Source organism: Ambystoma mexicanum, chromosome 11 (genome assembly GCF_040938575.1).
Source record: "Ambystoma mexicanum isolate Mex_15411 chromosome 11, UKY_AmexF1_1, whole genome shotgun sequence".
NCBI lineage: Eukaryota > Metazoa > Chordata > Amphibia > Caudata > Ambystomatidae > Ambystoma > Ambystoma mexicanum.
Genome location: NC_090934.1, coordinates 306,487,267 through 306,507,608, shown reverse-complemented (window position 1 = coordinate 306,507,608; position 20,342 = coordinate 306,487,267). Strand labels below are relative to the sequence as shown.

General features: G+C 43.0%; 1 protein-coding gene across 16 annotated transcripts in view; it reads left to right on the top strand.

Annotated features, from left to right (window-relative positions):
- The window catches only part of PUM1 (pumilio RNA binding family member 1), a 1,312,543-nt gene that overhangs the window by 1,045,876 nt on the left and 246,325 nt on the right, over window positions 1-20,342 (top strand). For 12 of the 16 annotated variants that reach the window (XM_069623034.1, XM_069623036.1, XM_069623035.1 and 9 more), the window contains one exon: window positions 7,115-7,249. In XM_069623034.1, coding sequence (XP_069479135.1) covers window positions 7,115-7,249 — 135 coding nt within the window. The remainder of the gene's footprint in view (window positions 1-7,114; window positions 7,250-20,342) is intronic. The other 4 variants (XM_069623037.1, XM_069623038.1, XM_069623031.1 and 1 more) reach the window with 1 other exon arrangement.

Genomic DNA, 20,342 nt, shown 5'->3' with positions numbered 1-20,342 from the left:
AAATCAATGTAAGGTACAGTACCCCTTTGCCATGCACCTCTGTGGTCCACTCTTAAAGTTGACGAGATGCAAGTTCCAATCATTTAAGTAATCCACCCATAATTTTCCTCTTTGCGGAGCGCGAGATTGTGTGTAAGGAGTGGTCAATGGGCAATAATATTTGATAAAATTGATGCATGCAGAGTTAAAATCACTGCCTAGTATAATATGATAATCTGGATTATGTAAAAAATCATCTTCTTAAACAGAATCCAAACACGTAAAAATAGCATCTAAAGTAATTTTGGCTGGGTTCCAATAGATGCATATAATAAAAATAATCTTGGGCTCACCAAGCAGAAAAAATGCAATTGCCAATATATCATTAGAACACACCATCAGATTTGAGTGTGCTTTAACTTTATTTACAAGAATTGCCAGACCGCCAGATGGTCTGCCGGCCCTTCCATGGGTGGTTAGAGAAGTATATGTGGTGAAGCTGTCAATGCCAAAAGACTTGGTATTCATGGTTTCTTGTATCATGAGAATAGTGGGATAATGTTTACTAGAGGGCAAATTCAGCCAAAGAACTAAATTTGAGAATCCACAACAGTTCCATGATATAATATTTAAGGCTTGCTGGCTACGGCTGGCTATTTGCTCTGTTTAATTCTGAGATACTAGACAACCGAGGTGCAAACCATGTTACATTTTTGGCTGTCTGCTAAGGAGGACAACTGAGCAAGTACATTCACACTTGATTGAGCTCCATCTTGATTAGTGTGTGAGTTGTCATTGTGGATTTTTGGGGTAGAAACCAGTGTGTTCAAATTTGGTTGCCTCATCTAGGGATTGAAATAGATGGGTTAGTCCCCAATGGGCAAAGTCCGCTCTGTTCCCACAAAAGTTTAGTGATGAAATGCAATTGTAGACCACAAATCATTCGATAGTTGTTATCAATGGAAAGTGTGATCCAATCTGTCATCTGACTGTAAGGTTCTAAGTTGTGGACACAATCTAAAATTTTGAAGTAGGTATGATCGATTTAGTCTTCTCTGACCATTGATGATAGTGTCACTTGCCATCCTATTATGTTAGGCGTATCCCTGGTTAATTCAATATCGTGCACAACTCTACCCTCAATGCAGGATGAAGACACTGAGACAGGAATTTTAGGAAGAACATTGAAAATATTAGAAACAGGTGGTTTGTCAATGGTGGATATGGGTAACTGGTTATTTGCCTCAATTTTAGCTGCGGGAAGAAAATCATTTGGTTTTTGCAGACGCTGTTCTTTGGGCGTACAATGGATGACATTTGTAGCCAAAGGTTGTGATTTCGTAGCACCCAAATCCATAAGGATCGAAAGAATGCCATCCTTTATAGGTCCATGCACTGAAGATTGGTTTGGTTCTGTTGGTTGAATTGCAGGAGTTTTTAAGTGCGGCATTGTTAAGTCTGGTTTAGAAGTTCCGAGTTGCTTAATGCAGGTGATTGCATAGAATTGCGAAAATTGACGCTGTTTGAAATTACCGGTTTACAGGAGAAATGGATAAGGTGTTTATTTTTTCTGATTCAGTGGCAAATGCGCATTCATTACCCTAAGCGTTTGAAAGATTCAGCTGGGAATGTGTTTTAGGAGCGGTTATTGAAGCCAAAGGCTGATCTAGATCTTTGCCTTTGTGAGGTCTTTTTTCTAAATTGATAAGTATCTTTTGATTCTTCGGTCAGTGGATTTAGGTCTATTTAGTCATCCTTTGAAAAGTTGCAGAGATTTTTTGTGTAGGAGTTGTGTCCGTACACTTGTTTGTTTTTTTTTCTTTGTAAGTTTTGCTGTTTTTTTGTTGGTTTGATGTTTTAAGGCTCTGGCATGTGCACGCTTCATTTTGCGTGAATATAATTGCGGTGATGCATCTAAAGAAGTGTTACTAGATGCAGGACCCTTGGAATCGGGCACATCAACTTTGGCAAGATAGATCATTTAAATATCGAAGTGGTGAACGACTGTCTGGCTCCTCTACCTTCGTTTCAACAGCCAGGGCAGTATCACTGGACTGTGGACATTTGCCCACAATTGATTGTGCCCTTTTGGGTAATTAGATATCTGAAGATGTCATCTATCTTGATTGAATTAAGGTTGACGGCTTCAAATACAGTAGAGGACAGTGCATGACCAAGTTCCAATTTAGAGGGACCATTTGAGACGACTTCTGCATACGTTCTAGACACCGGTGAGCATGGCATCAAGCCTTGTGAAGTTTGCATAGATTTGACTGCTGACATGTGCTCTATGGGCACTTGAAGTTGTTCTATCAGGGTGTCTACAGTTATTAATTTCAGAGCCTGGTAGTTTTCATGCGTGAACATGAAGCCTTCCAGTCTACTAAGTTTACACATGTCAGAGATGGAGTGCTTGATGTCACTTAGTTTGTGATGTCATCTCGTGTCCCTTGTCAAGAAGATTAAGTATCCTAGATAATACAGGGAAAGTGATATCTTCCTGTTTGTTAACCTGAAATGATTGTTGGAATTTTTAGTTAAGGGCACATCACTTTTGAGGTCATTGTGTGGGGAGGCTGTGCCCATATCCTTGGATGAGCCACGAATGTGATGCGTGTTCAGAGAATAGTTGGGGATTGGTTTGGGTATAGGAAAAGTTTGAAAACTGGTGGAAGGAGGATGAATAGAGGGGTCCTATGGTTGCCCAGGCCACATGTTTTGTGCAGCAGCGTTGTCTCCATAATAATTATGAAGACCTATGTCTTCAACCTCTTAGGGTAGAAGAGTAGCGGGTGATGAAGGGCCAAGTGATACTCTAAAACATTTCCCCCACTCAATTTTTACAGTTGGTGCCAATATCGAAACATCCGATATGTGGTTGTCGAACTGCTCCTCGAGGCCTGATTGAGAGACCAATTTCGCGGAGCAGTGCGCAACCATGGAGGGACCCGCAATTGTCTTAGGGATATCACCCTCAATATTGTAAACTAAGGCTTCACCAGCCAAAGTGGATACAGAAAGCAACCCATGCGTAACTAATCGGATTGAATGCCTCATTGAATCATCACTAGGTTCGACTGCAATGGACTGTTGACTATAGGGTGCAGTGTCAGTCCATTAGTCGTTCATTTAATGATTGTTGAGGCAGATGGATTTCCATATTGTCACTAGACTCTAGAAATTGTTTTATTTAATTGTAAGGGTGAGTGCTTTTTTTGTTGGGCATTTCCCACTGCGCAGTCTCCCCACCATGTCCGTGTTGAGCAACAACGTTAGCTTTGCTTAGTAAGTGTTCAACAGTGGTATTCTGCATACAATGGCAACAACAATAAAGATAGTCATTGTTGCCTAATACATGCTCAACAATGAAAATCTAAGCACAGTAGGATCATTGTTGCTCAACGTGTGCAACAGCATGCATGCATTAACTAGTCGAGTCTCAGACAGAACTGTGAGCGGTTGCACACTATCCCTGATCACGTTTTCCTCACACGTGACAAAAAGAAATATGTCTGAGCAGTTTTCATGGCCAGCTGAGTAGCCTTAGCAATGATTTTACAAAGGAATCAAAGGTGCTCAACAGTGAAGTTCTGAACACAATGCCAGCAATAATAAAGATCAACAATTTCAACATTGCTTAATACTTGCTCAACAATGAAATTCCAAGCACATTAGGATTGTGCTAACTCGACTGCAACAGCACGCAAGCGTCAGCTACTCTAGTCTCAGACAAAACTGTGAACGGTTGCACGCTGTCACCAAACACATTTACCTCGCATGTAACAAAAAACAATGTCCGCGCAGTTTTTGTGGCCAGCCAACTAGTCTTAGCAATGAAAGAAACAAACATAATAGGTTACAGTTTTCGTTCTTACAAGTACATGTACCATAGCAGATTCAAAGATCAATGTGAAGATTAATAATGGAGAGCGAAGCGACATAGCAGCCATTGGAAAGCCTTGCCGTATTTGCTCCAACAATGAGAGATTAGCCATCACCCCCTCTGCCGCACAAGCCTCTCACCTATCAGGCATATCGGCCACTTCCTGGGCATTTCTCATGGGGGCGTGCGCAATGGTTTTTGTTGGACGGTGCGTTCCAAGTGGGTGTGGCTTGATTCACGCCGTAAGTAGCACTCTGAAATTCTCGTAATAGATTAGCTGGAGAGGATTTATTTGAACATTTTATAAAGGATGATCAAGGAGTCCTGTCAGGTGTATTGGGCACTTCCTGAGCATGTCTCAATTCATCTGCACTTCGCGGTTTCAGCTCCTTGTGTCTATAGCAAATGGCACCACTGTGTTCTCTGATACCTTATGGACGTTCCTTGCATCTGGGGACCTGTTGAGGTGGCTCTGGCTTGGTCAGTCCTGCTTCCAGGGAGTCCTGGGGAATTTCCTGAAGCTCGGGTCTGACTTAAAAGCGATGCACTCTGTCTGGCGTTCCTCTCCCTGGCACTTCGGTTCCTGCAGCAGCAATGGAAGTACAGCCAGCTCCGAGAGGATATCCAGACAAGTTCACAAGTTCTTTTTCGGATTCATTCGTTCCACTGTCAACTCTGCCTTTCAAACCAAAAGCCTCACCTTTTATGCAGGTTTCTCCCATTCCCTCGCAGCCTAGCTGTCATTCAAACAGCAGAGTTGCTGACCTCCATGGACAGCCAGCTGTCCAATCACCTTTGGTTGGATTCCTGTAACCAAGGGGATTAAGCACAGGGAGTTTCGGGCATCTCCCTCACTGCCAGACATGCTGGAGCCAGAGGCGGGTTTACCAGTGAATCCCGCCAAAGACGAAACCAACAAAGGGACCAAAAATGGTTTGACGTGCAGATTAGATCTCAAGAAGGACCTTGCCAACAAAAAATGAAGACCGACCAGGGCCATTTTGACAAAACTGCAGCTGCAATTGCCGCCCGCGGTAAAAACACTGTGGTCGGAAAAAGTAAACCACTGCCACCAGCTATTTAACTGTAGAAAGGGGAACATAAAAATGTTACATGAGAAACTAGAAAAAGTGGATACTAAGTAACCCCTTCAGTACCCTATTGTAAGATAGTGTGTGCTGGGTCTAGAAAGTTACAAAATGTATATAGTCAATTTCACTTCACTGCTCTTGGAAACAGTAGTTTATCCTAGAGAAGGTATTTAAACCTTTGGAAAATCTTAGACTTCCCTGTGCTACTGCACTGAAGGTGATGCCTGTTGAATTGGTCAGACTCCAAAGTCAAAGGAAACAGAGCCCAAATCACAGAACAATATATGAGAGAGTGGGAAAAAGGTCTCGCTCTCTCCAGGTTAGAAATTAAGTCCTAAAGTCCAGCAAAAAGAGCTGGCCCTCTCTAACACCCCTCCCCCCACCCCCCGGTCCTTTGTAGTGCCCTAGAAGAAGTCAAAATAAGTCTTGCCTAATTTTAAAGCCCTTTGGGGGGGGGGTTATAGGAAGACCCTAGTTCCTTCCCAACACTGGTATCTTTTGGCTCATGTAACGCTACCTCTTGGCAGATAGCGAGTTCACCAATTGTTCCTCCACATCAGTGTGCTAGGGATAAAGGGTGGAACCGAACTCACGGATCAGTGCCTCAGTATATACGTGCCCCGACATCTCTGGTGCAGTGTGCATAGAAGTGTCGGGTGGAGCTGCACTGCGCCCTCTAATGGCAGAAACGTTTCAGACAAGCAGCTGTGGATGGGATATTATAGATGAGGAATTTGTGGGGAACCGTCCATCAGAAAGCTGAGTTAAGTAATTTCTTTTTTTGTCAAACGTATAAAGCCCTAAGAAGAGCACTACTTTAGCCGGTCATGGGAAAGTGAAATTTGAGGCAGTATCGTCCAGCTTTTTAGGCTTACTCTTGGCAAGAGATGTAGATGTGTCCTGGGCTCTTAATGTGTCCTATATCACAGTATTATGCATGTATACAGGTTACGAAGTTAATCTATTGCTTTAACTATCCTGTTATTTTTATGCTATACAAATAGTTTTTTCTTAAGGAATATTTACCGATAAGCAAGGCTGCAGCATCTCTTAAGTTTGTAGTATAAAATATCTGAATATTAGATTGTTTGTTTATTTGTAATGTGCGCCAGACCCAAGGGTATCATGGCGCGAAGGATAAGAATACTTTAAGCTTGCATGGTTACAAAGTTATACAGTTACAAGATCACATGGTTACAAGGTTAAGCAGTTACAAAAGCATACAGAGTTACAAGAACAATACAACATTACAGAATGTGACGTCAAATTAATGGAACAGTGTCGGTCCATAAGCGTAAAGAAAAAAGTCAGTGTAAGTTGCAAGTCAGATACAATAGATGTAAGGGTAGTACTGAGGCTAAATGTTTTCTTTAAGCCAATTGATAATGTTTAATCTGAAGAATGAGTAGGTTTGGTCTGTCCTTAGGGTGGGGTGGGAGTGAGTTCCAAAGTTGGGCAGCTTTAACCCACCAATTGTTGACATTTTGAAGGATGGAACTGATAAACAGTTAGTGTAGGCCGCTCCGGTGGGTCTGGACGCGAGTCTTCTATTGAACCTCTGTTAGGTAGCGAGGTGTTGCATTGATAAGGCACTTGAAGGTTAGAGAAGCAGTTTTTAGTTTAATTTTGTCAATAGTTGAGAGCCACTTGGATTGTCTTTATTGTTGAGATATGTTCTCTATTGGTCATTCCTGGGGCTGCTCTCAGAGCATTATTTTGGAGCGTTTGAATTTTATTAGTGATATGTTTATTTGATCCTAAGTAGAGGGCGTTGCAGTAGTCCAACTTGGACAGCACACGTGCTCTTGCCAAGGTGATGCAACTATTTGTAGAAAGGAAGGGTTTTGCCGGTCTAATCAACTTACATGTGTAAGCAGTGGAAGATGCCATTGCGTTCACGTGTTTTGCCAGCATAAGGCTGGAGTGAAGGTAAAAACCTTAGGTTTTTACTTTGGCAACCTTAATCGTGTTGCCATCTATGTTGAGCGATGAGTTTGTAAATGTATTTGAGATTTTTAATGGTTTCTCTTAATGTATTTATGTATATTCATGCCATGCTTGTATGGATATTTTGTAATTACCTAAAATAAAGTTCCACTTGTAAAATGGATGTAGTGTTTCTAAATAATTTTATTTGTCTAATTACCCGTTTCATTTCTAGTTTGGCAGCTTAGAACAGAAGCTGGCTTTGGCAGAGCGAATCCGAGGGCATGTGCTGTCATTGGCATTGCAGATGTATGGCTGCAGAGTTATCCAGAAGGCCCTTGAGTTTATCCCACCGGATCAGCAGGTAATTGTAAGTTTCACTTTTAAATTACTACTTAATGTTTGTTGTCGTTTTGAGTGAGTGTTTGTGACAGTGTTTTTTACGTGACTTGTCTTGACAGTTTTGTCAATTTTTTGGATATTGTTCTAGGTTCCATATTTCTGTGTATGCGCGCAAAACTGATTACTTTTAGTTGAAAGAAAGTTTGAAATGTATTGGCGTCTGAAGATTGTGCTTTATATTTCCCCTGGCCTCCAGCTCCTCCCCACTGGCCGCTGCTAGAGTTGTCTGAATAGCAGCTTTTATTATTTGCTTATTTTAATTGGGTCTTTTTTCTCATCTCCTCTTTAACAAAGGACAGCATTTTCATTTGAGTATGAAAGCATTGCACTGTATGTTGTCAATTCTACATTTTTTTGTTTGTCTGACAATGACTGCACGTCAGCCCTCACTGGCAACATTGTTAAATAACTAATGCCACTCTATGTACTCCCGCTCAGCCAGACTTCACTAATTTGTATATTTGTATTTATTTTGTATTGCATGCCTGGCCCAAAGGCATCTGGGTGCATTTCTTGATAAGGTACATAGGTTACAAAAGGAGTACAACAGTTACAAGGTACAGTAGAACATGGTACTAACATAATAGTGTGGCACAAAGTAATTTACATTCTGTGCATGAGGCAGCAAGGTCCAGCTCAACCTGCCAGCGTTTGGCTTTGTTCTTAAAGGAGAAATAAGATGGTTCAGCACTGAGTATAATGGGGTCTGTGTTCCACAATTTGGCTGCAAGAACTGGGAAGCTAGATTCCCCCCTGCCTTATGAAGCTTAAATCTGGGTATAGATAGTGAATGAGCTTGTGCGGATCTCAGTGGTCTGGTATAAGTGTAGGCATTGAAGCGGTTGGCATGATATTCAGGGGCAAGGTTGGCCTGGGACTTATGGGTCAGTGCAAGGGTTTTGAGTGATATTCTGTGAACAGGGAGCCAATGTAAACTCCGTCGAATGTCCGATATATGAAGTTTCCTAGGAATATTGAGGGCTGCCCTGATGGCATTATTCTGGGTTACCTGTAGATTTTTGATGTTTCTTTGACTAGTCCCCAAGTAGAGGGCATTGCAGTCATCGATCTTTAGCCATAATGAGGTTTCTAGCAAGGATAATGCAGTTAGTGACAGTGATAAAAGGTCCACGTGCTGGTATGAGTTTGCATGTATAGGCTGAGGCTGACACCACGGCATTAGTTTCTCATGAGCGGCAAGGTGGAATCAAGAAATACCTAGGGTTTTTGTATCGTTTGATACCTTGATGGTATTCCCGTCTCTAAATGATTTGAAGGCAGGGTCCAATTTATTTAGTCTGAGGTGAGAGCCTAATATAAGTAACTCAGTTTTTTCATCATTCTCCTTCTTTTTGCGAAGTAACAATGTTGTTTTAGTGCATTTTGAAAATGTTAAAGGTATTTGTACCGCGCACCGTCACCAACGGATAACGATAAAGGTGGGATGGGTTAGTAAGGTGAAGAAGGGAGTAGGATAGTGAGAGGAGTGGTGTTCTGTTGGCAGCTTCAACTCCGTATACACCGGGTGCTGAGCTTTGGTGCGGGTATCGGATCGGAGTCAGTCCACGTGTGCTGTTCCGGTTTATGTGGTGTTGCAGTGTTGTGAAGTGTGTGGGGCTTGTTGTGCGAGAGATGGTTGTGTGCGTTTGAGTTAGATAAGTATGCAGAGTTTGAGCTTATATTGGTTAGTGGGTTACCTGACCTTTACCATGCTAACATTTGTAGTTCAGTCTGAGTGTGACGCCTGTTGGCCCTTCATATTGTCATCTAGACGCGGCGCCGGCCAATGATCAGGACTCCATCCAGGAGTGGTCATGCCAACCCTCACACCCCTATCCAGATGCGGCGCAGGCTAGTGTCTAGAGACCCGTCCAGGTGTGTGGGCATGCTAACACTCACAACTCCATCTGAGCGTGGCCACGCAGGCTGGTGTTCACAATTCTAGGTGTGGCACATGTTAGCATTCACGTTTTCTGGGCGTGGGCATGTTGTCCTTCAATCGATCCTATCCAGATGCGACGCAGGCCAACGTCTATCCAGATGCGTCTGCCGGTCTGGATATGTTTGTCCGATACGTACAAGTGGGAGAGTTACTTGGGGCTTTCGTGTGGGTCTAGGTGTGTGGTCAGTCTCTGCAGCCTTCCTTTGTGGCTATTTTCCATGATGTCTTATGCTCTGTCGAGTGGTTGGTTATTTGGTTTGAGTGTTTATCCAATTTGAGAGTGGTCGAGGTTGGAGTTATTTTCGTCATTGTTTTAATGTCTGGGCATTCTGGTGCGTCTCCGCTGTGGTTATGCTTTGAAGAGCCATGATTTGAGGAGTTTCCTGAATGCTAGGTGGTTTGTTGTATTCCGTATATTCTTAGGTAGGTAATTCCAGGTTTTGGGTGCCTGGTGAGAGAAGGACGATCCTCCAAGTTTTTTTCTGTTGTAGGGTTTTGGTTCCAGGCGTATGTCGGTGCTTGATCTTAGTGTTCTTGTCGGTTGGTGTAGGCGTAGTTTGTCACTTAGGAATTCTGCGCCTTGTTTGTGTATTGCTCTGTGTGTGATGCACATGGCCTTGAACTTTATTTGTTGTTTCAGTGGTAGCCAGTGTAGTATTGTTAGCGCGGGTGTGATTTGTTCTCTTCTGGGTAGCTTGAGGAGGAGTCTGGCTGCTGCATTTTGTATGCGTTGCAGTTTTTTTAGAAGTCGTTCGGGCATGCCCAGGTATAGGCTATTGGCGTAGTCTACTCTGGACATGATCAGAGCGATGATGGGGAGTGTTTTGTTGGCGAATGACAGGAACGGTAGGATCCTTTTTGCTGCTCGCAGGAGGAAGAAACATTTCTTGATTACCGAGTTTACTTGTGGCTCCAGAGTGAGGTTGTCATCCATCAGGACCCCTAGGTTTTTTACAGTTGAAGATGGTTCTGGTGTGGTGCCGAGCTCTCTTGGCCAGGGGATGTAGTTGATGTCTCCTCCCTTTTTTGAAACAATCATCTCTGTTTTGCCCAGGTTGATTTTGAGATGGTTGAGGTTCATCCAGTTGAATATGTCACAAAGGCAATTCTCTAGTGTGGTGTTTTCTTCTCTGGTGTCTTGTATGTTGAAGATTATTTGAGTATCGTCGGCGTAGTTGTAGCATGTGAGGCCGTGTTTTTTGATGAGTTTGATTAATAGGTACATGTATATGTTGAATAGAAGCGGGGAGAAGGATGATCCTTGTGGTACTCCGCACGTGGAGACTCTGGGTTTGGATTTATAAGGTTTCATCCATATTGTTTCTGTTCTGTTTGTTAGGAAGGATTTGATCCATACTAGGGCAGTGTCTGTTATCCTTAGTCCTTCTTATCGCTTTATGAGGATGGCGTGGTTGACAGTGTCGAAGGCTGCAGACAGATCAAGGAGATTCAGGGCGGTGCTGTTGTCTGAGTCTGCGTTTGTTTTTAGGTCGTCCCATATTGAGAGGAGAGCCGATTCTGTTCCTCTCATAGGTCTGAAGCCAACTTGTGCCTGGTCTAGTAGGCAATGGTCTTCTATGAATTCTTGGGTTATTTGGTAGATGTATGTTTCTAGTAGTTTGGCTATGTAGAGTATGTTGGAGATGGGTCTGTAGTTCGATAAGTCCTCTACGTCTCCTGTTGTGTCTTTGAGTAGCGGCTTGATGTAAGCCGATTTGAAGGCCTGCGGTACTTTTCCTGTTGAGATTGAGAGGTTGAGGAGGTTTCTGTGGTATTCCATGGGGGTTCCTTGTTTGAGAATTGTTTTGTATATGTCCGGGGGGCAGGGGTCTTCAGGAGAGCCCGAATTGTTGCTTTGGTTTACCAGTTTGACGAAAGCCTCAACTGATATTTCTGGGAAGTTTTGTAGCTTGTTTGCGTGTTCCTCTTCTGTGTTGGTGGGGTTTGAGCTTTGAACGCTTGGTCTGTTTTGTATGGTGTGTTGGATGGAGGTTATTTTGTTTTTGAAGTGGTCTCTGAGGTCCTCGCAAAGTTTCGTCGATGGTATTGGCGTGTTGTTGCAGGCCGGTGGGTTTTTTATTTCGTTTACTATTTTGAATAGTTCTCTTTGAGCGTTTGGTGCTCTGAAGATTCGGTTGTCATAATGTTTCCTCTTCGTTTTTTGTATTTCCTTTTTATATGCGCGGGTCTGTTGTACGAATTTCAATTTGTTTGCGGTGGTGGTGTTGTTCCTCCATTCTGATTCTAGTTTTCGGTTTTTCCTTTTCATGGCTTTGAGTAGTGGGGTGAACCATTTTGCTGTAGTTTTCTTGTGTGATGGGGTGAAGGGCTTTTCTTTGGCAATGTCGTCCAGGGTTGTTGCTATCCAGGTATGAAGTAGGGCAACTTTTTTGTCTGTAAATGTGTAAAGATGTTTGTAATCTTGTAAATTATTTATTTACTTGAGTCAATTTCTGAGCATTTCTTTTCTCCGGGAGAAGGAACTCGTTCTTCATTTTGTTTTAGAAGTGAAAGCTCCATTGTGTAGTGGTTATTGGCTTCTGAAAATTAACTTTGTGTGAAGGCACAAGCACATGAGCCAATTGTTTTCTGCCTTGTCCCTTATGAAGTCTGCTTTCTCTTCTGTAACTTTGTGGCTCTTGAGGACATAGCTAGGCTAGTTGTTTCATACCTGCTAGGGTGAATTTTCCATTTGTGCGATAATTCCTTTCAACCATTGAGACCCCCAGCTTTTTTGCTGGACTTAGGTCTTTTAATTTTCACCCTGGAGTGAGACCTTTTTCCTCACTCATGTGTTTTGACCTGATTTGGATTTTGAGTTTTCACTGTTTTTGGAGTCCGACGAACTCCATGGGCATCATCTTTTTGTATGGTGACACACAGCGCCTTCAGTGCATTATCACAGAGAAATCCCTTTAGATTTCTCAAAAGGTTTAAGTACCTTTTCTTGTGTGATCTACAGTTCTCAAGAATAGTAAAGTTTAAGTTACTTTACTTACCTTTTCTCTTTGTAGGTCCAGGATCCACCATCTTATGTGGAGTGCGGGGATTGGGGGGGTTACCGAGTAGCCCCTTAACCTACATTTTCATGTAACGTGTTTGTTACCCTCACTACTTTAAATGGCTGGTGGCAGTGGTTTAATTTTTCCTACCATTCTACTTTTCTACCGCAGGCTGAACCCTCCGCTGCGGTACAGCCCCAATGGTTGACCATTTTGTCAAAGTGGCCCCTGTATTCTTTCGCCATTTTCTGTTTGTGAGGTCTTTCTTGGGTTTTACTCTCTGCGTTGACAGGTTGGAGTCCTTTGTTTGTCTTTCTTTTGGCGGGCTTGAAGCCCGCCCCTGGCTCCAGTGTGTCTGGAAGAACAGGATGTGAGGGAGGTTCCCCTTTGTCTCTAGGAATGCCTGAATGCAACTTGTCCTGATTGGCAGACACAGCCTAGGCTGTGCATGAATGCAAGAAACCTGCTTAAAAGGTGAGGGTTTGGGGATTTGTTAGGCAAGATTGTATGCAGTGCCCTGTGGGAGACTGCACCAGCCTGGTCCTCTTGGCAATAGTTAACCCAACCTTTAGTATAAGCATGTACTACTCAAGTTGGTAGAGGGCCTGAGTAGCCAGGCTTATCTCAAGAGGGGTCGATGTGAGCTGTAGCTTTGTAACAGTTTCACAGTGACAGTCAAACACTTACACACAAGGTTTCTTGATTAAACAATTATTTAACAGTCAGTTGAATAACCTTCTTTAGAAGGGAGCAAATACATGCAACACAAAAATATACTTCAAAAATCACACTCTGTTTCACTAAATCAGTGCATACCCTTTTGGGATGGCACATACACACTTCCTACACCCTGAGGTGACTTTAGTTACTAGGACACTGTGGACAGTAATATATTGCTGGCACATTTAGACCAATACTGAGTTTGGTGTCAAAAGGGAAAGTTTGGAATAAAACAATGGTTAACAAATATTCTGAAGCAGGTAAGTACTTTTAAGCCTTCAATGCAAAGTAAATTAACCCTTTCTCAGCCCCACAACTTATCTAATGTGTGCCCTTTGTTGAGGGATAGTTAAAGCAGAGTCTGAGGTAAGAAGTCTTTCAGGGAGCCAGTACAGCAAATGTTAGTTGAGCAAAAGTCTAGGTGAGCTGCAAAATATCCATTGTAGAAAATGAAATCACTGTCGGGCCACGAGCTGGGAGGCTTGTGAGGGGCAGAAGCTGCAAGCAACTCTGCAAAGGCAACCAAGACAAGTCTCAACAGAGAGCTAGCAAGGCTACACACCAAGAGGTAAGTGTCCCTTGGTTTTATAGTACCTTTTGTGTTAGGCAACGTTTCCGTGCAGTACGCACTGGGAACACTACAAACAAATCTGACTACAGATATAGGAAACCCAACCTTTGGTATAAGCTTTTACTACACAGTTTTGGTAGCGTGTTGAGCAGCCAGGCTTATCTCAAGAGTGGTCAATGTGAGCTGTAGTGGAGTTGCAAATACATTTTTACACTCAAGGTTTCTTGAATAAACAATTATTCATTTATCAGTCAGTTAGAATAAGCCTTCAGAAGGGAGCAATATAACAGTAACACTCAAATACACTTCAAGAAATATACACTCCTAATATCTCTAAATCAGTAGACACCCTTTTGGGAAGGCCCATAGACACTACCTACACCCTCAGATGACTTCAATTAGATGGGTGCTGGGGACATGAATATATCACTGTTGAATTTAGAATCATGGAGTAAGATTTCAAAGGAAAAGATTATCTAGAACATACAAGCGACCAAATATTCTTAAGCAGGCAAATACTTTTGGATCCCCCAGAGAGTCATTCAAAACAATAGGCTAAACCAAAGTCAATTTATTTGAATACTTGTAACTATAAATAAAGTCAATGGGCCAAAATCTTATATGGGATGAAGCACCTCTGGTAGGTAAATGGAAAAGTCTTTGCACAATGTTTGAGAAGTCTTTGGAGAAAAGAAGAATCACATTTAGGGCCACAAGCTGGTTAGACTTTTGAGTAGTAGAAGATGCAAGCAACTCTACAGCAAGAGGCAAGTGCTCTCAGACTTTGTACAATACCTTTTAAAGATGAAGAAAAAGATGCAGCAGATGACTCCTGTTACTGTGCAGCTCTGCAGGTTTCACTGTTCCTGGGCCTCAGTCGTGGGGACAAGAGGGAGGATGTCGTCTGACTTCTACAATGCACTGGGACGGTCAAAACTTGCAACCGGCAAACTTCACTTTCAGTGGCTGTTCAGGGTTTCAGCCTGTCGCGTCTACCGCAAATAGCAACACTGCGGTTCCTGGCTGTCGAGATGGACTATCCTCCTGCTTCTGGGGTCCCGCACTCTGAGGAAGCTCAGCCTCCGTCAGTCCTGCTTCCTAGGAGTCCGGTGGATCTTCCTGGAGCTCTTGGCCAGCTTAAAAGCAACGTACACAATCTGGTGTTCCTCTCCCTGGTTATACGGTTTCCAGCAGCAACTCTGTGGAAATTCAACCAGCTCCGAGATGGATGGTTTACTTTGGAGTAGATTGGTCCCACCAACTCAAGGGGAGAAGTCGTCCTTGCAGGGGCTTCTCAATCTATGCAAACTTGGCGTTTCGGCACTGCAGTAGGGCTTCACTGATCAAACCAGTGGTCCAGGAGTTGCAGCAGGCGTTCTCTTGAAGTTCTTCTTCGGTTCCTTCGTCCAGTGGTTGAGACTGCCTGCCAAGCCAAAAGCCTTGCCTTTTATTCAGTTCTCTCCCATTCATTCCAGCCTAGCTGTCAGTCACCCAGCAGAGTGGCTGTCCTTGCCGGACAGTCAGCCGGCCAATCACCACAGAGTGCATTTGGGTCTCCTAGGAGACTAAGCACAGGAAGTTTCGGACATCTCCCTCACTTCCTGCCTACCCCAGATACCCTGGAGCCAGAGGCGAGCTTCACTCGTGAATCTTGTGAAAGCGAACAATGGGACCAAACCTGGTTTGGCGCACAGCGTAAATCCCAAGAAGGACCTTTCCACAAAGAAATGGCGAAAAAAAGAATTGTTCTCTGCACATGCGCACTGTGCTTCTATAACTACTTGCCAGGCTCCCTGCAGACCGACTTCTTCTCTGCACATGCGCAGTATGAACTCTTACCAGCACTGTATTTGCGGGCCGTCAGATTGAAGACCCAGGGCCATCTTGTTTGCCTCGAGGTCTCTTCTTCGGCTCTGGAGTTTTGTCCGCCTTTGGACCTCGTAGTGACATGAGGTTTCCACATCCTGTGGCACAGGACTGGGAGCAGGATGGCCATTCCGGCCGGAGCACACCAACCCCAAGCAGGAGCAGCTTGTATTGCCTTGTCCGGAAGCTCAAGATGACAAGAACTACAGGCTACCCAAGATCTAAACACAATATTGTGTCATCCTACACTGCACAGCACAAGAAACACAGGCACCAAAAGCTTTGATCATTGGTTTTATTGTGCAGAGTCCAGTCTGCCTCCAGCTTTGTTGTTACCTATTCTGTTCTGAGGAGCTGCAGTATGGGATCAGTCCTCTCTCTAATACTACTGGCTCTGCCTTCAAAAACCTCCCAAGCGCGCGGCACGGAGTCCGGTGCAGAGTCCAGTCTGCCTCCAGTCCGCCTTCGCCGCAGAAGCCGTTGAAGAAACTTAACTGCTAGTAGCTGGTAAGAGTTAATCATGGTAACTGATATTCGTCCACAAACACGGCAAACAACATTGAACGCTCAAAATCGTTTCGAGTTTTCCTTTACAGCCGAGCCTGCGGCGTCAGTAGAAAGTGTTCCCATCAACACTTTCCCACCCCTCCCTGTGTCCGTTCCCTCTCCCCTCTCTCCCTCCTCTGCTCTCCCCTGCCCCCCCCCCCCCCCACCCCTGCTCGCTCATGCACTCCCTCTTTCCCATTCCCGGCTCAATCTGTTGCCGCAAGTCTCCCTGCCGGTTCACCACTGCTGGCGGCGACGGGAATAAAGCAACAAATGTCCCAGTACATATAGCCGCTGTGCTGTCGGCATATATGCAGGTGCAGAAGGTGCTACACCCAACACTGATTACTGAATTGTGCACAAAGCCGGAAAGCGCGGCAGTAAACATGGTGTTAAAGATAAATGAAGGAGCTGACACACTTGCTGCCGTGTCTATTGCTAATCAGACGTTAGCTGATGTATGCTGCGTGGAAGTATGTGAAGAAGGTGAGACGGCTGACTGTTCCACTCAGAACTCCCAAACAAATGAGCTTTCTAAAGCTGGAAACGACATTCCAAAGGTGGCGAAACTGAACTCATTGCTACCACAAACTGATATATACACAGTCATTACTGGGACTATTGGAGCTCAGACATCAGAGTCAAGTGTGATGGTAGAAATTGACACTGTCTTGTTTTATCCCCGTTTGACTTAACAGATACTGAACTTTTGGCTATAAAATTACCAAATGGAACAGGAAATTTGACTAACTTTTCCTTTGTTTCGCCAATAACTATTGTTAAAAAACATGACTCTCCAGTCAGAAGAGATGTTGCTGAAAACATGGTCTTTGAAATTGAGCCAGACATGCAAAGTAGGGACGCAGTACGTCCATTAGAAAGTTCTGTACTTCAGCCCTCTATGCCAACAAATGCCCACAAAAATAGCCTGGGAGTGGATCTGGCAGGACGAGAAGCGCAGCTGACGGAGCGGTTGATAGCTGACTATCAAGCTGTAAAAAATAAATTTATCAATAGCTTTTCAATGGCTCCGCAAAGTACGTTCATCGCCAAAGAAAAGCCTCCCAGCAATAGTGAGAAAGGAGTGTGAAGTCCTTCCACAACTCAAAGAACGATATGTTTAAATCGTGGACTAGTACACCGCACCAAAAAGAGTCAACAAAATATGGGCATTACCTCGACAAGAAATTCAAACTCGAGTTCCACAAAGGAACATACTGAAAACCTGTGATACCATGGCAATTCAAAAGCAGTTCAACAGCCTTCAAGAAATGAATGGCGCTCAAGCAAACAGGATGAACCATCTATCCAAGATTTTCAGTCAAACACCCATAATAAAGAGAACATATCGGTGGCAGCCGGGATACAGATTCATAACAATGTTCTAGCGGCTACATCATTAGCCCTGATACCATTCATCAAGCTTTATGAAACTGTAAAAGATCAAAATGCCCTGCTGCATAACTTAATAAAGTATCGTCACTCGAAGAAAACTATACTCATTGGCTAGAGTTGAACGTGAAGCGGAGATCTCCTTTCAATGGCAAAATCGACTAGGAGACCTTGCAATGAGAGACCATACGGATAAAAATTATCAAATGGAGACGATTCTGGAAATAATGAAGTGGTATCGGCACTCTATACCTATGAGCCTGGCGGACATTGATGGCGCACCAAACGAGAGGTATCGACAATTTCCAGAAAGATCTAATGTAAATATACGGAAAAACGTAATTTCACGCGGAAAAAACACTGCTATGTGTATCACTGCTCCTGACAAGAGAAACGATAAACATCAAACCACTGAAGCAAGTAGTGCGGCCATTGTGACATCTGATCCACAAGTTGTAGCTACTATAGAAGATCATTCTGAAAGTAATCCTCCAAGTGAAGCGCAAATCGTAACAGTCGATCCACTACGAAACATTATTTCACCGATGGTTTTCGTGGCGAAAGATCAAAACAAAAATGAAGCTAGTGTACCCCTTCCCAAAGGAAGTGTCAACACCTTTGGTATTTTTACTGGGGCTGCAAAAATGATTTTCCACGTCTCAACCCAAAGACCACAAAAGTCCCTACTAATAAACAAATACTGAATAAGAGTAAAACAAACACAAGCAAATCTCGAATGAAAACCAAACCGTTTGTGAGGAATCTTTCGACTCCACAAAAGCTTGGTGTCTCTTCGTGCAGTGCGTTGAACGTTCAGCAGGTTGAGTCGGAAATTGTGATATCAAGAAATTCAACGTTGAAAGAAATTCGTAAACCAAATGTTTTGGAAATACCAAATCCAAATAAAAGATGAAGAATTGAATCTGACTCTGGTTCAAACAAGACTGACTTAAGTGTTAATGATTTATGTGATTTATCTACATATTCCTTTGAATCAGATGAACTGAAGCTGCCAGTACAGGATGATGAAAGCTCTCGTCCTGTTATAAAGATTACTCCAGGCCCGAGACAAATTTACCAAGCGCAAAAAGCCAAAGTTGGTGTCTCAAAAAAGCCATCGAGTGTGACCTCTAATCCTTCATGCGAGAAAGCACAAAGCCAGAAACGGATGACGGATGAAGATAGTGCTCAAAAAACAAGATTGATCTCAACAAAGTTGAATCCTAAGATGACGGCGGCTCAATGGAAAAACCAAAAGTTAACAAACCCAAAAGAAGTGTCGCCTCCGAAATCGGTACAGGAACATAAGCTTTGGAGAATCAGACTTGAGAATATTTTCTCGGATGAGAACAAAGTCAATCTAAATCGCAGAAATGTGATGCGTCTGTTACATCATTTTTCCATCTTTAAGAACGATGACCTCTAATGATATAGCCATTGTGGAATAAATCACTGAGGACTCTCTGGATAAGGTCTACTTGCACATAAACTCCCAGGCAGTTGAAAACACATTACTCACAGCAAAAGACAAACTGCTGTCGTTTGGTTTCGATTTGACATTAGAAGCCAAACAAATGAAAGAAGCAAGTGCAAACGTAGTGCCACACGACCGAGAGCTAACTCGTGAGCAGAGACGAGAAGCTCTTAGGAAACAATGTAATATAAAGGAGGGAACAGTTGGTGATCAAAAAGCCCCCCTTAAATTTGTTTCTCAAAATTCTTCACATAGAGCTTAGCTATCGCAAACCATCAAGGACGATGTTAATGTGCTATTATCATGGAACACTAGAGGTTTCTGACATTTGTTTCAAATTTTGAAGTTTCTCTGGAAAACAATTTTGCAGTATGTCTTCGAGACATGGCTGCGGGAGGTGCCCTCTAGGGATGGGTATTCAATGTTTTTGAATCCAGCTGGGAAAAAAGTTTGGTCGACCTTTCTCTGGGCTATTGACTATGATAAACAATGCCTCCGGATGGGAGATTCTGCAATCCTTTTCTCCAAATTTGTTTGTGCAGGGAACACTCTCCAGAACAAAAGCGGACCCAGCGCAACATTTAAACATCTACTTCTGATTAATACTTATTGGAACACAGCGATGATTTCCTCACGTCATTTCATACAATCGATAACAAAATTGATCGACGATAGTATTGAACTATTTTCTGATCTACAAGTGATCGTGTGTGTTGATTTGAATTTCTCGTGGTTTGATGACCGCAGGACTATGATAACATGCAAGTACCAAACAAACATCACCTGTAGAGGCAATCAATTTCAGTCAGCAATGAGTGCCAGAAATTGTCATATGCTGAATAGTCAAACAAAAGGAGATAGTCCTCCGAACTATACATGGCAGCGTGATGGCAGTGAAAAAATCATTGACTACTTTTGGGCCTCAAATAAGATGTTAAATGAGATTGTACATCTGGAGATTCTGAAAGCAACACTTAGTGATCATAACCTGCTTGAACTAACCTTAAAGGTGTTTTCGTCAACAAATGAGGAGTTATTTACTCAACCAGTGGAAGTAAATCAAAGAGGAAACCGCCTTAAAATAAACAATCAAATGAAGAGGTTAAATGAAATGTCTTCAGAGGATGTTGCGCCAATTGATAAATTAAACTATACTGCTCTGCTGGCAGACTTTCAAACAAAGTTCAACCATCCAAACAGCTGCACATATATAAAGAAATATGAATTTAGTGTACTGGTGTCTCCAAAAAAAAACAATTGCAACGTGATCTGATAATTAAAAAAAGGCTCAGACCTAAATAAGCCAACGCAAATGAAACATCTTAAGGCGAAGTACCGCAACTGGTTGAAATGCTTTACAACTATGAGACCAAGAGCGATGAGAGCGAATTCTAAAGCTAATTATTTGTCATCAGACAAAGAAAGGAATTATGGAATATAATAAAAAAGCTATATTCCAGAAAGCAAAGATCCATCATGGTATTTCAAAGGCTAGTTGGGAACAACACTTTGTAAAGGTTTTCAGAATCAATGTAAACCAAAAGAGCG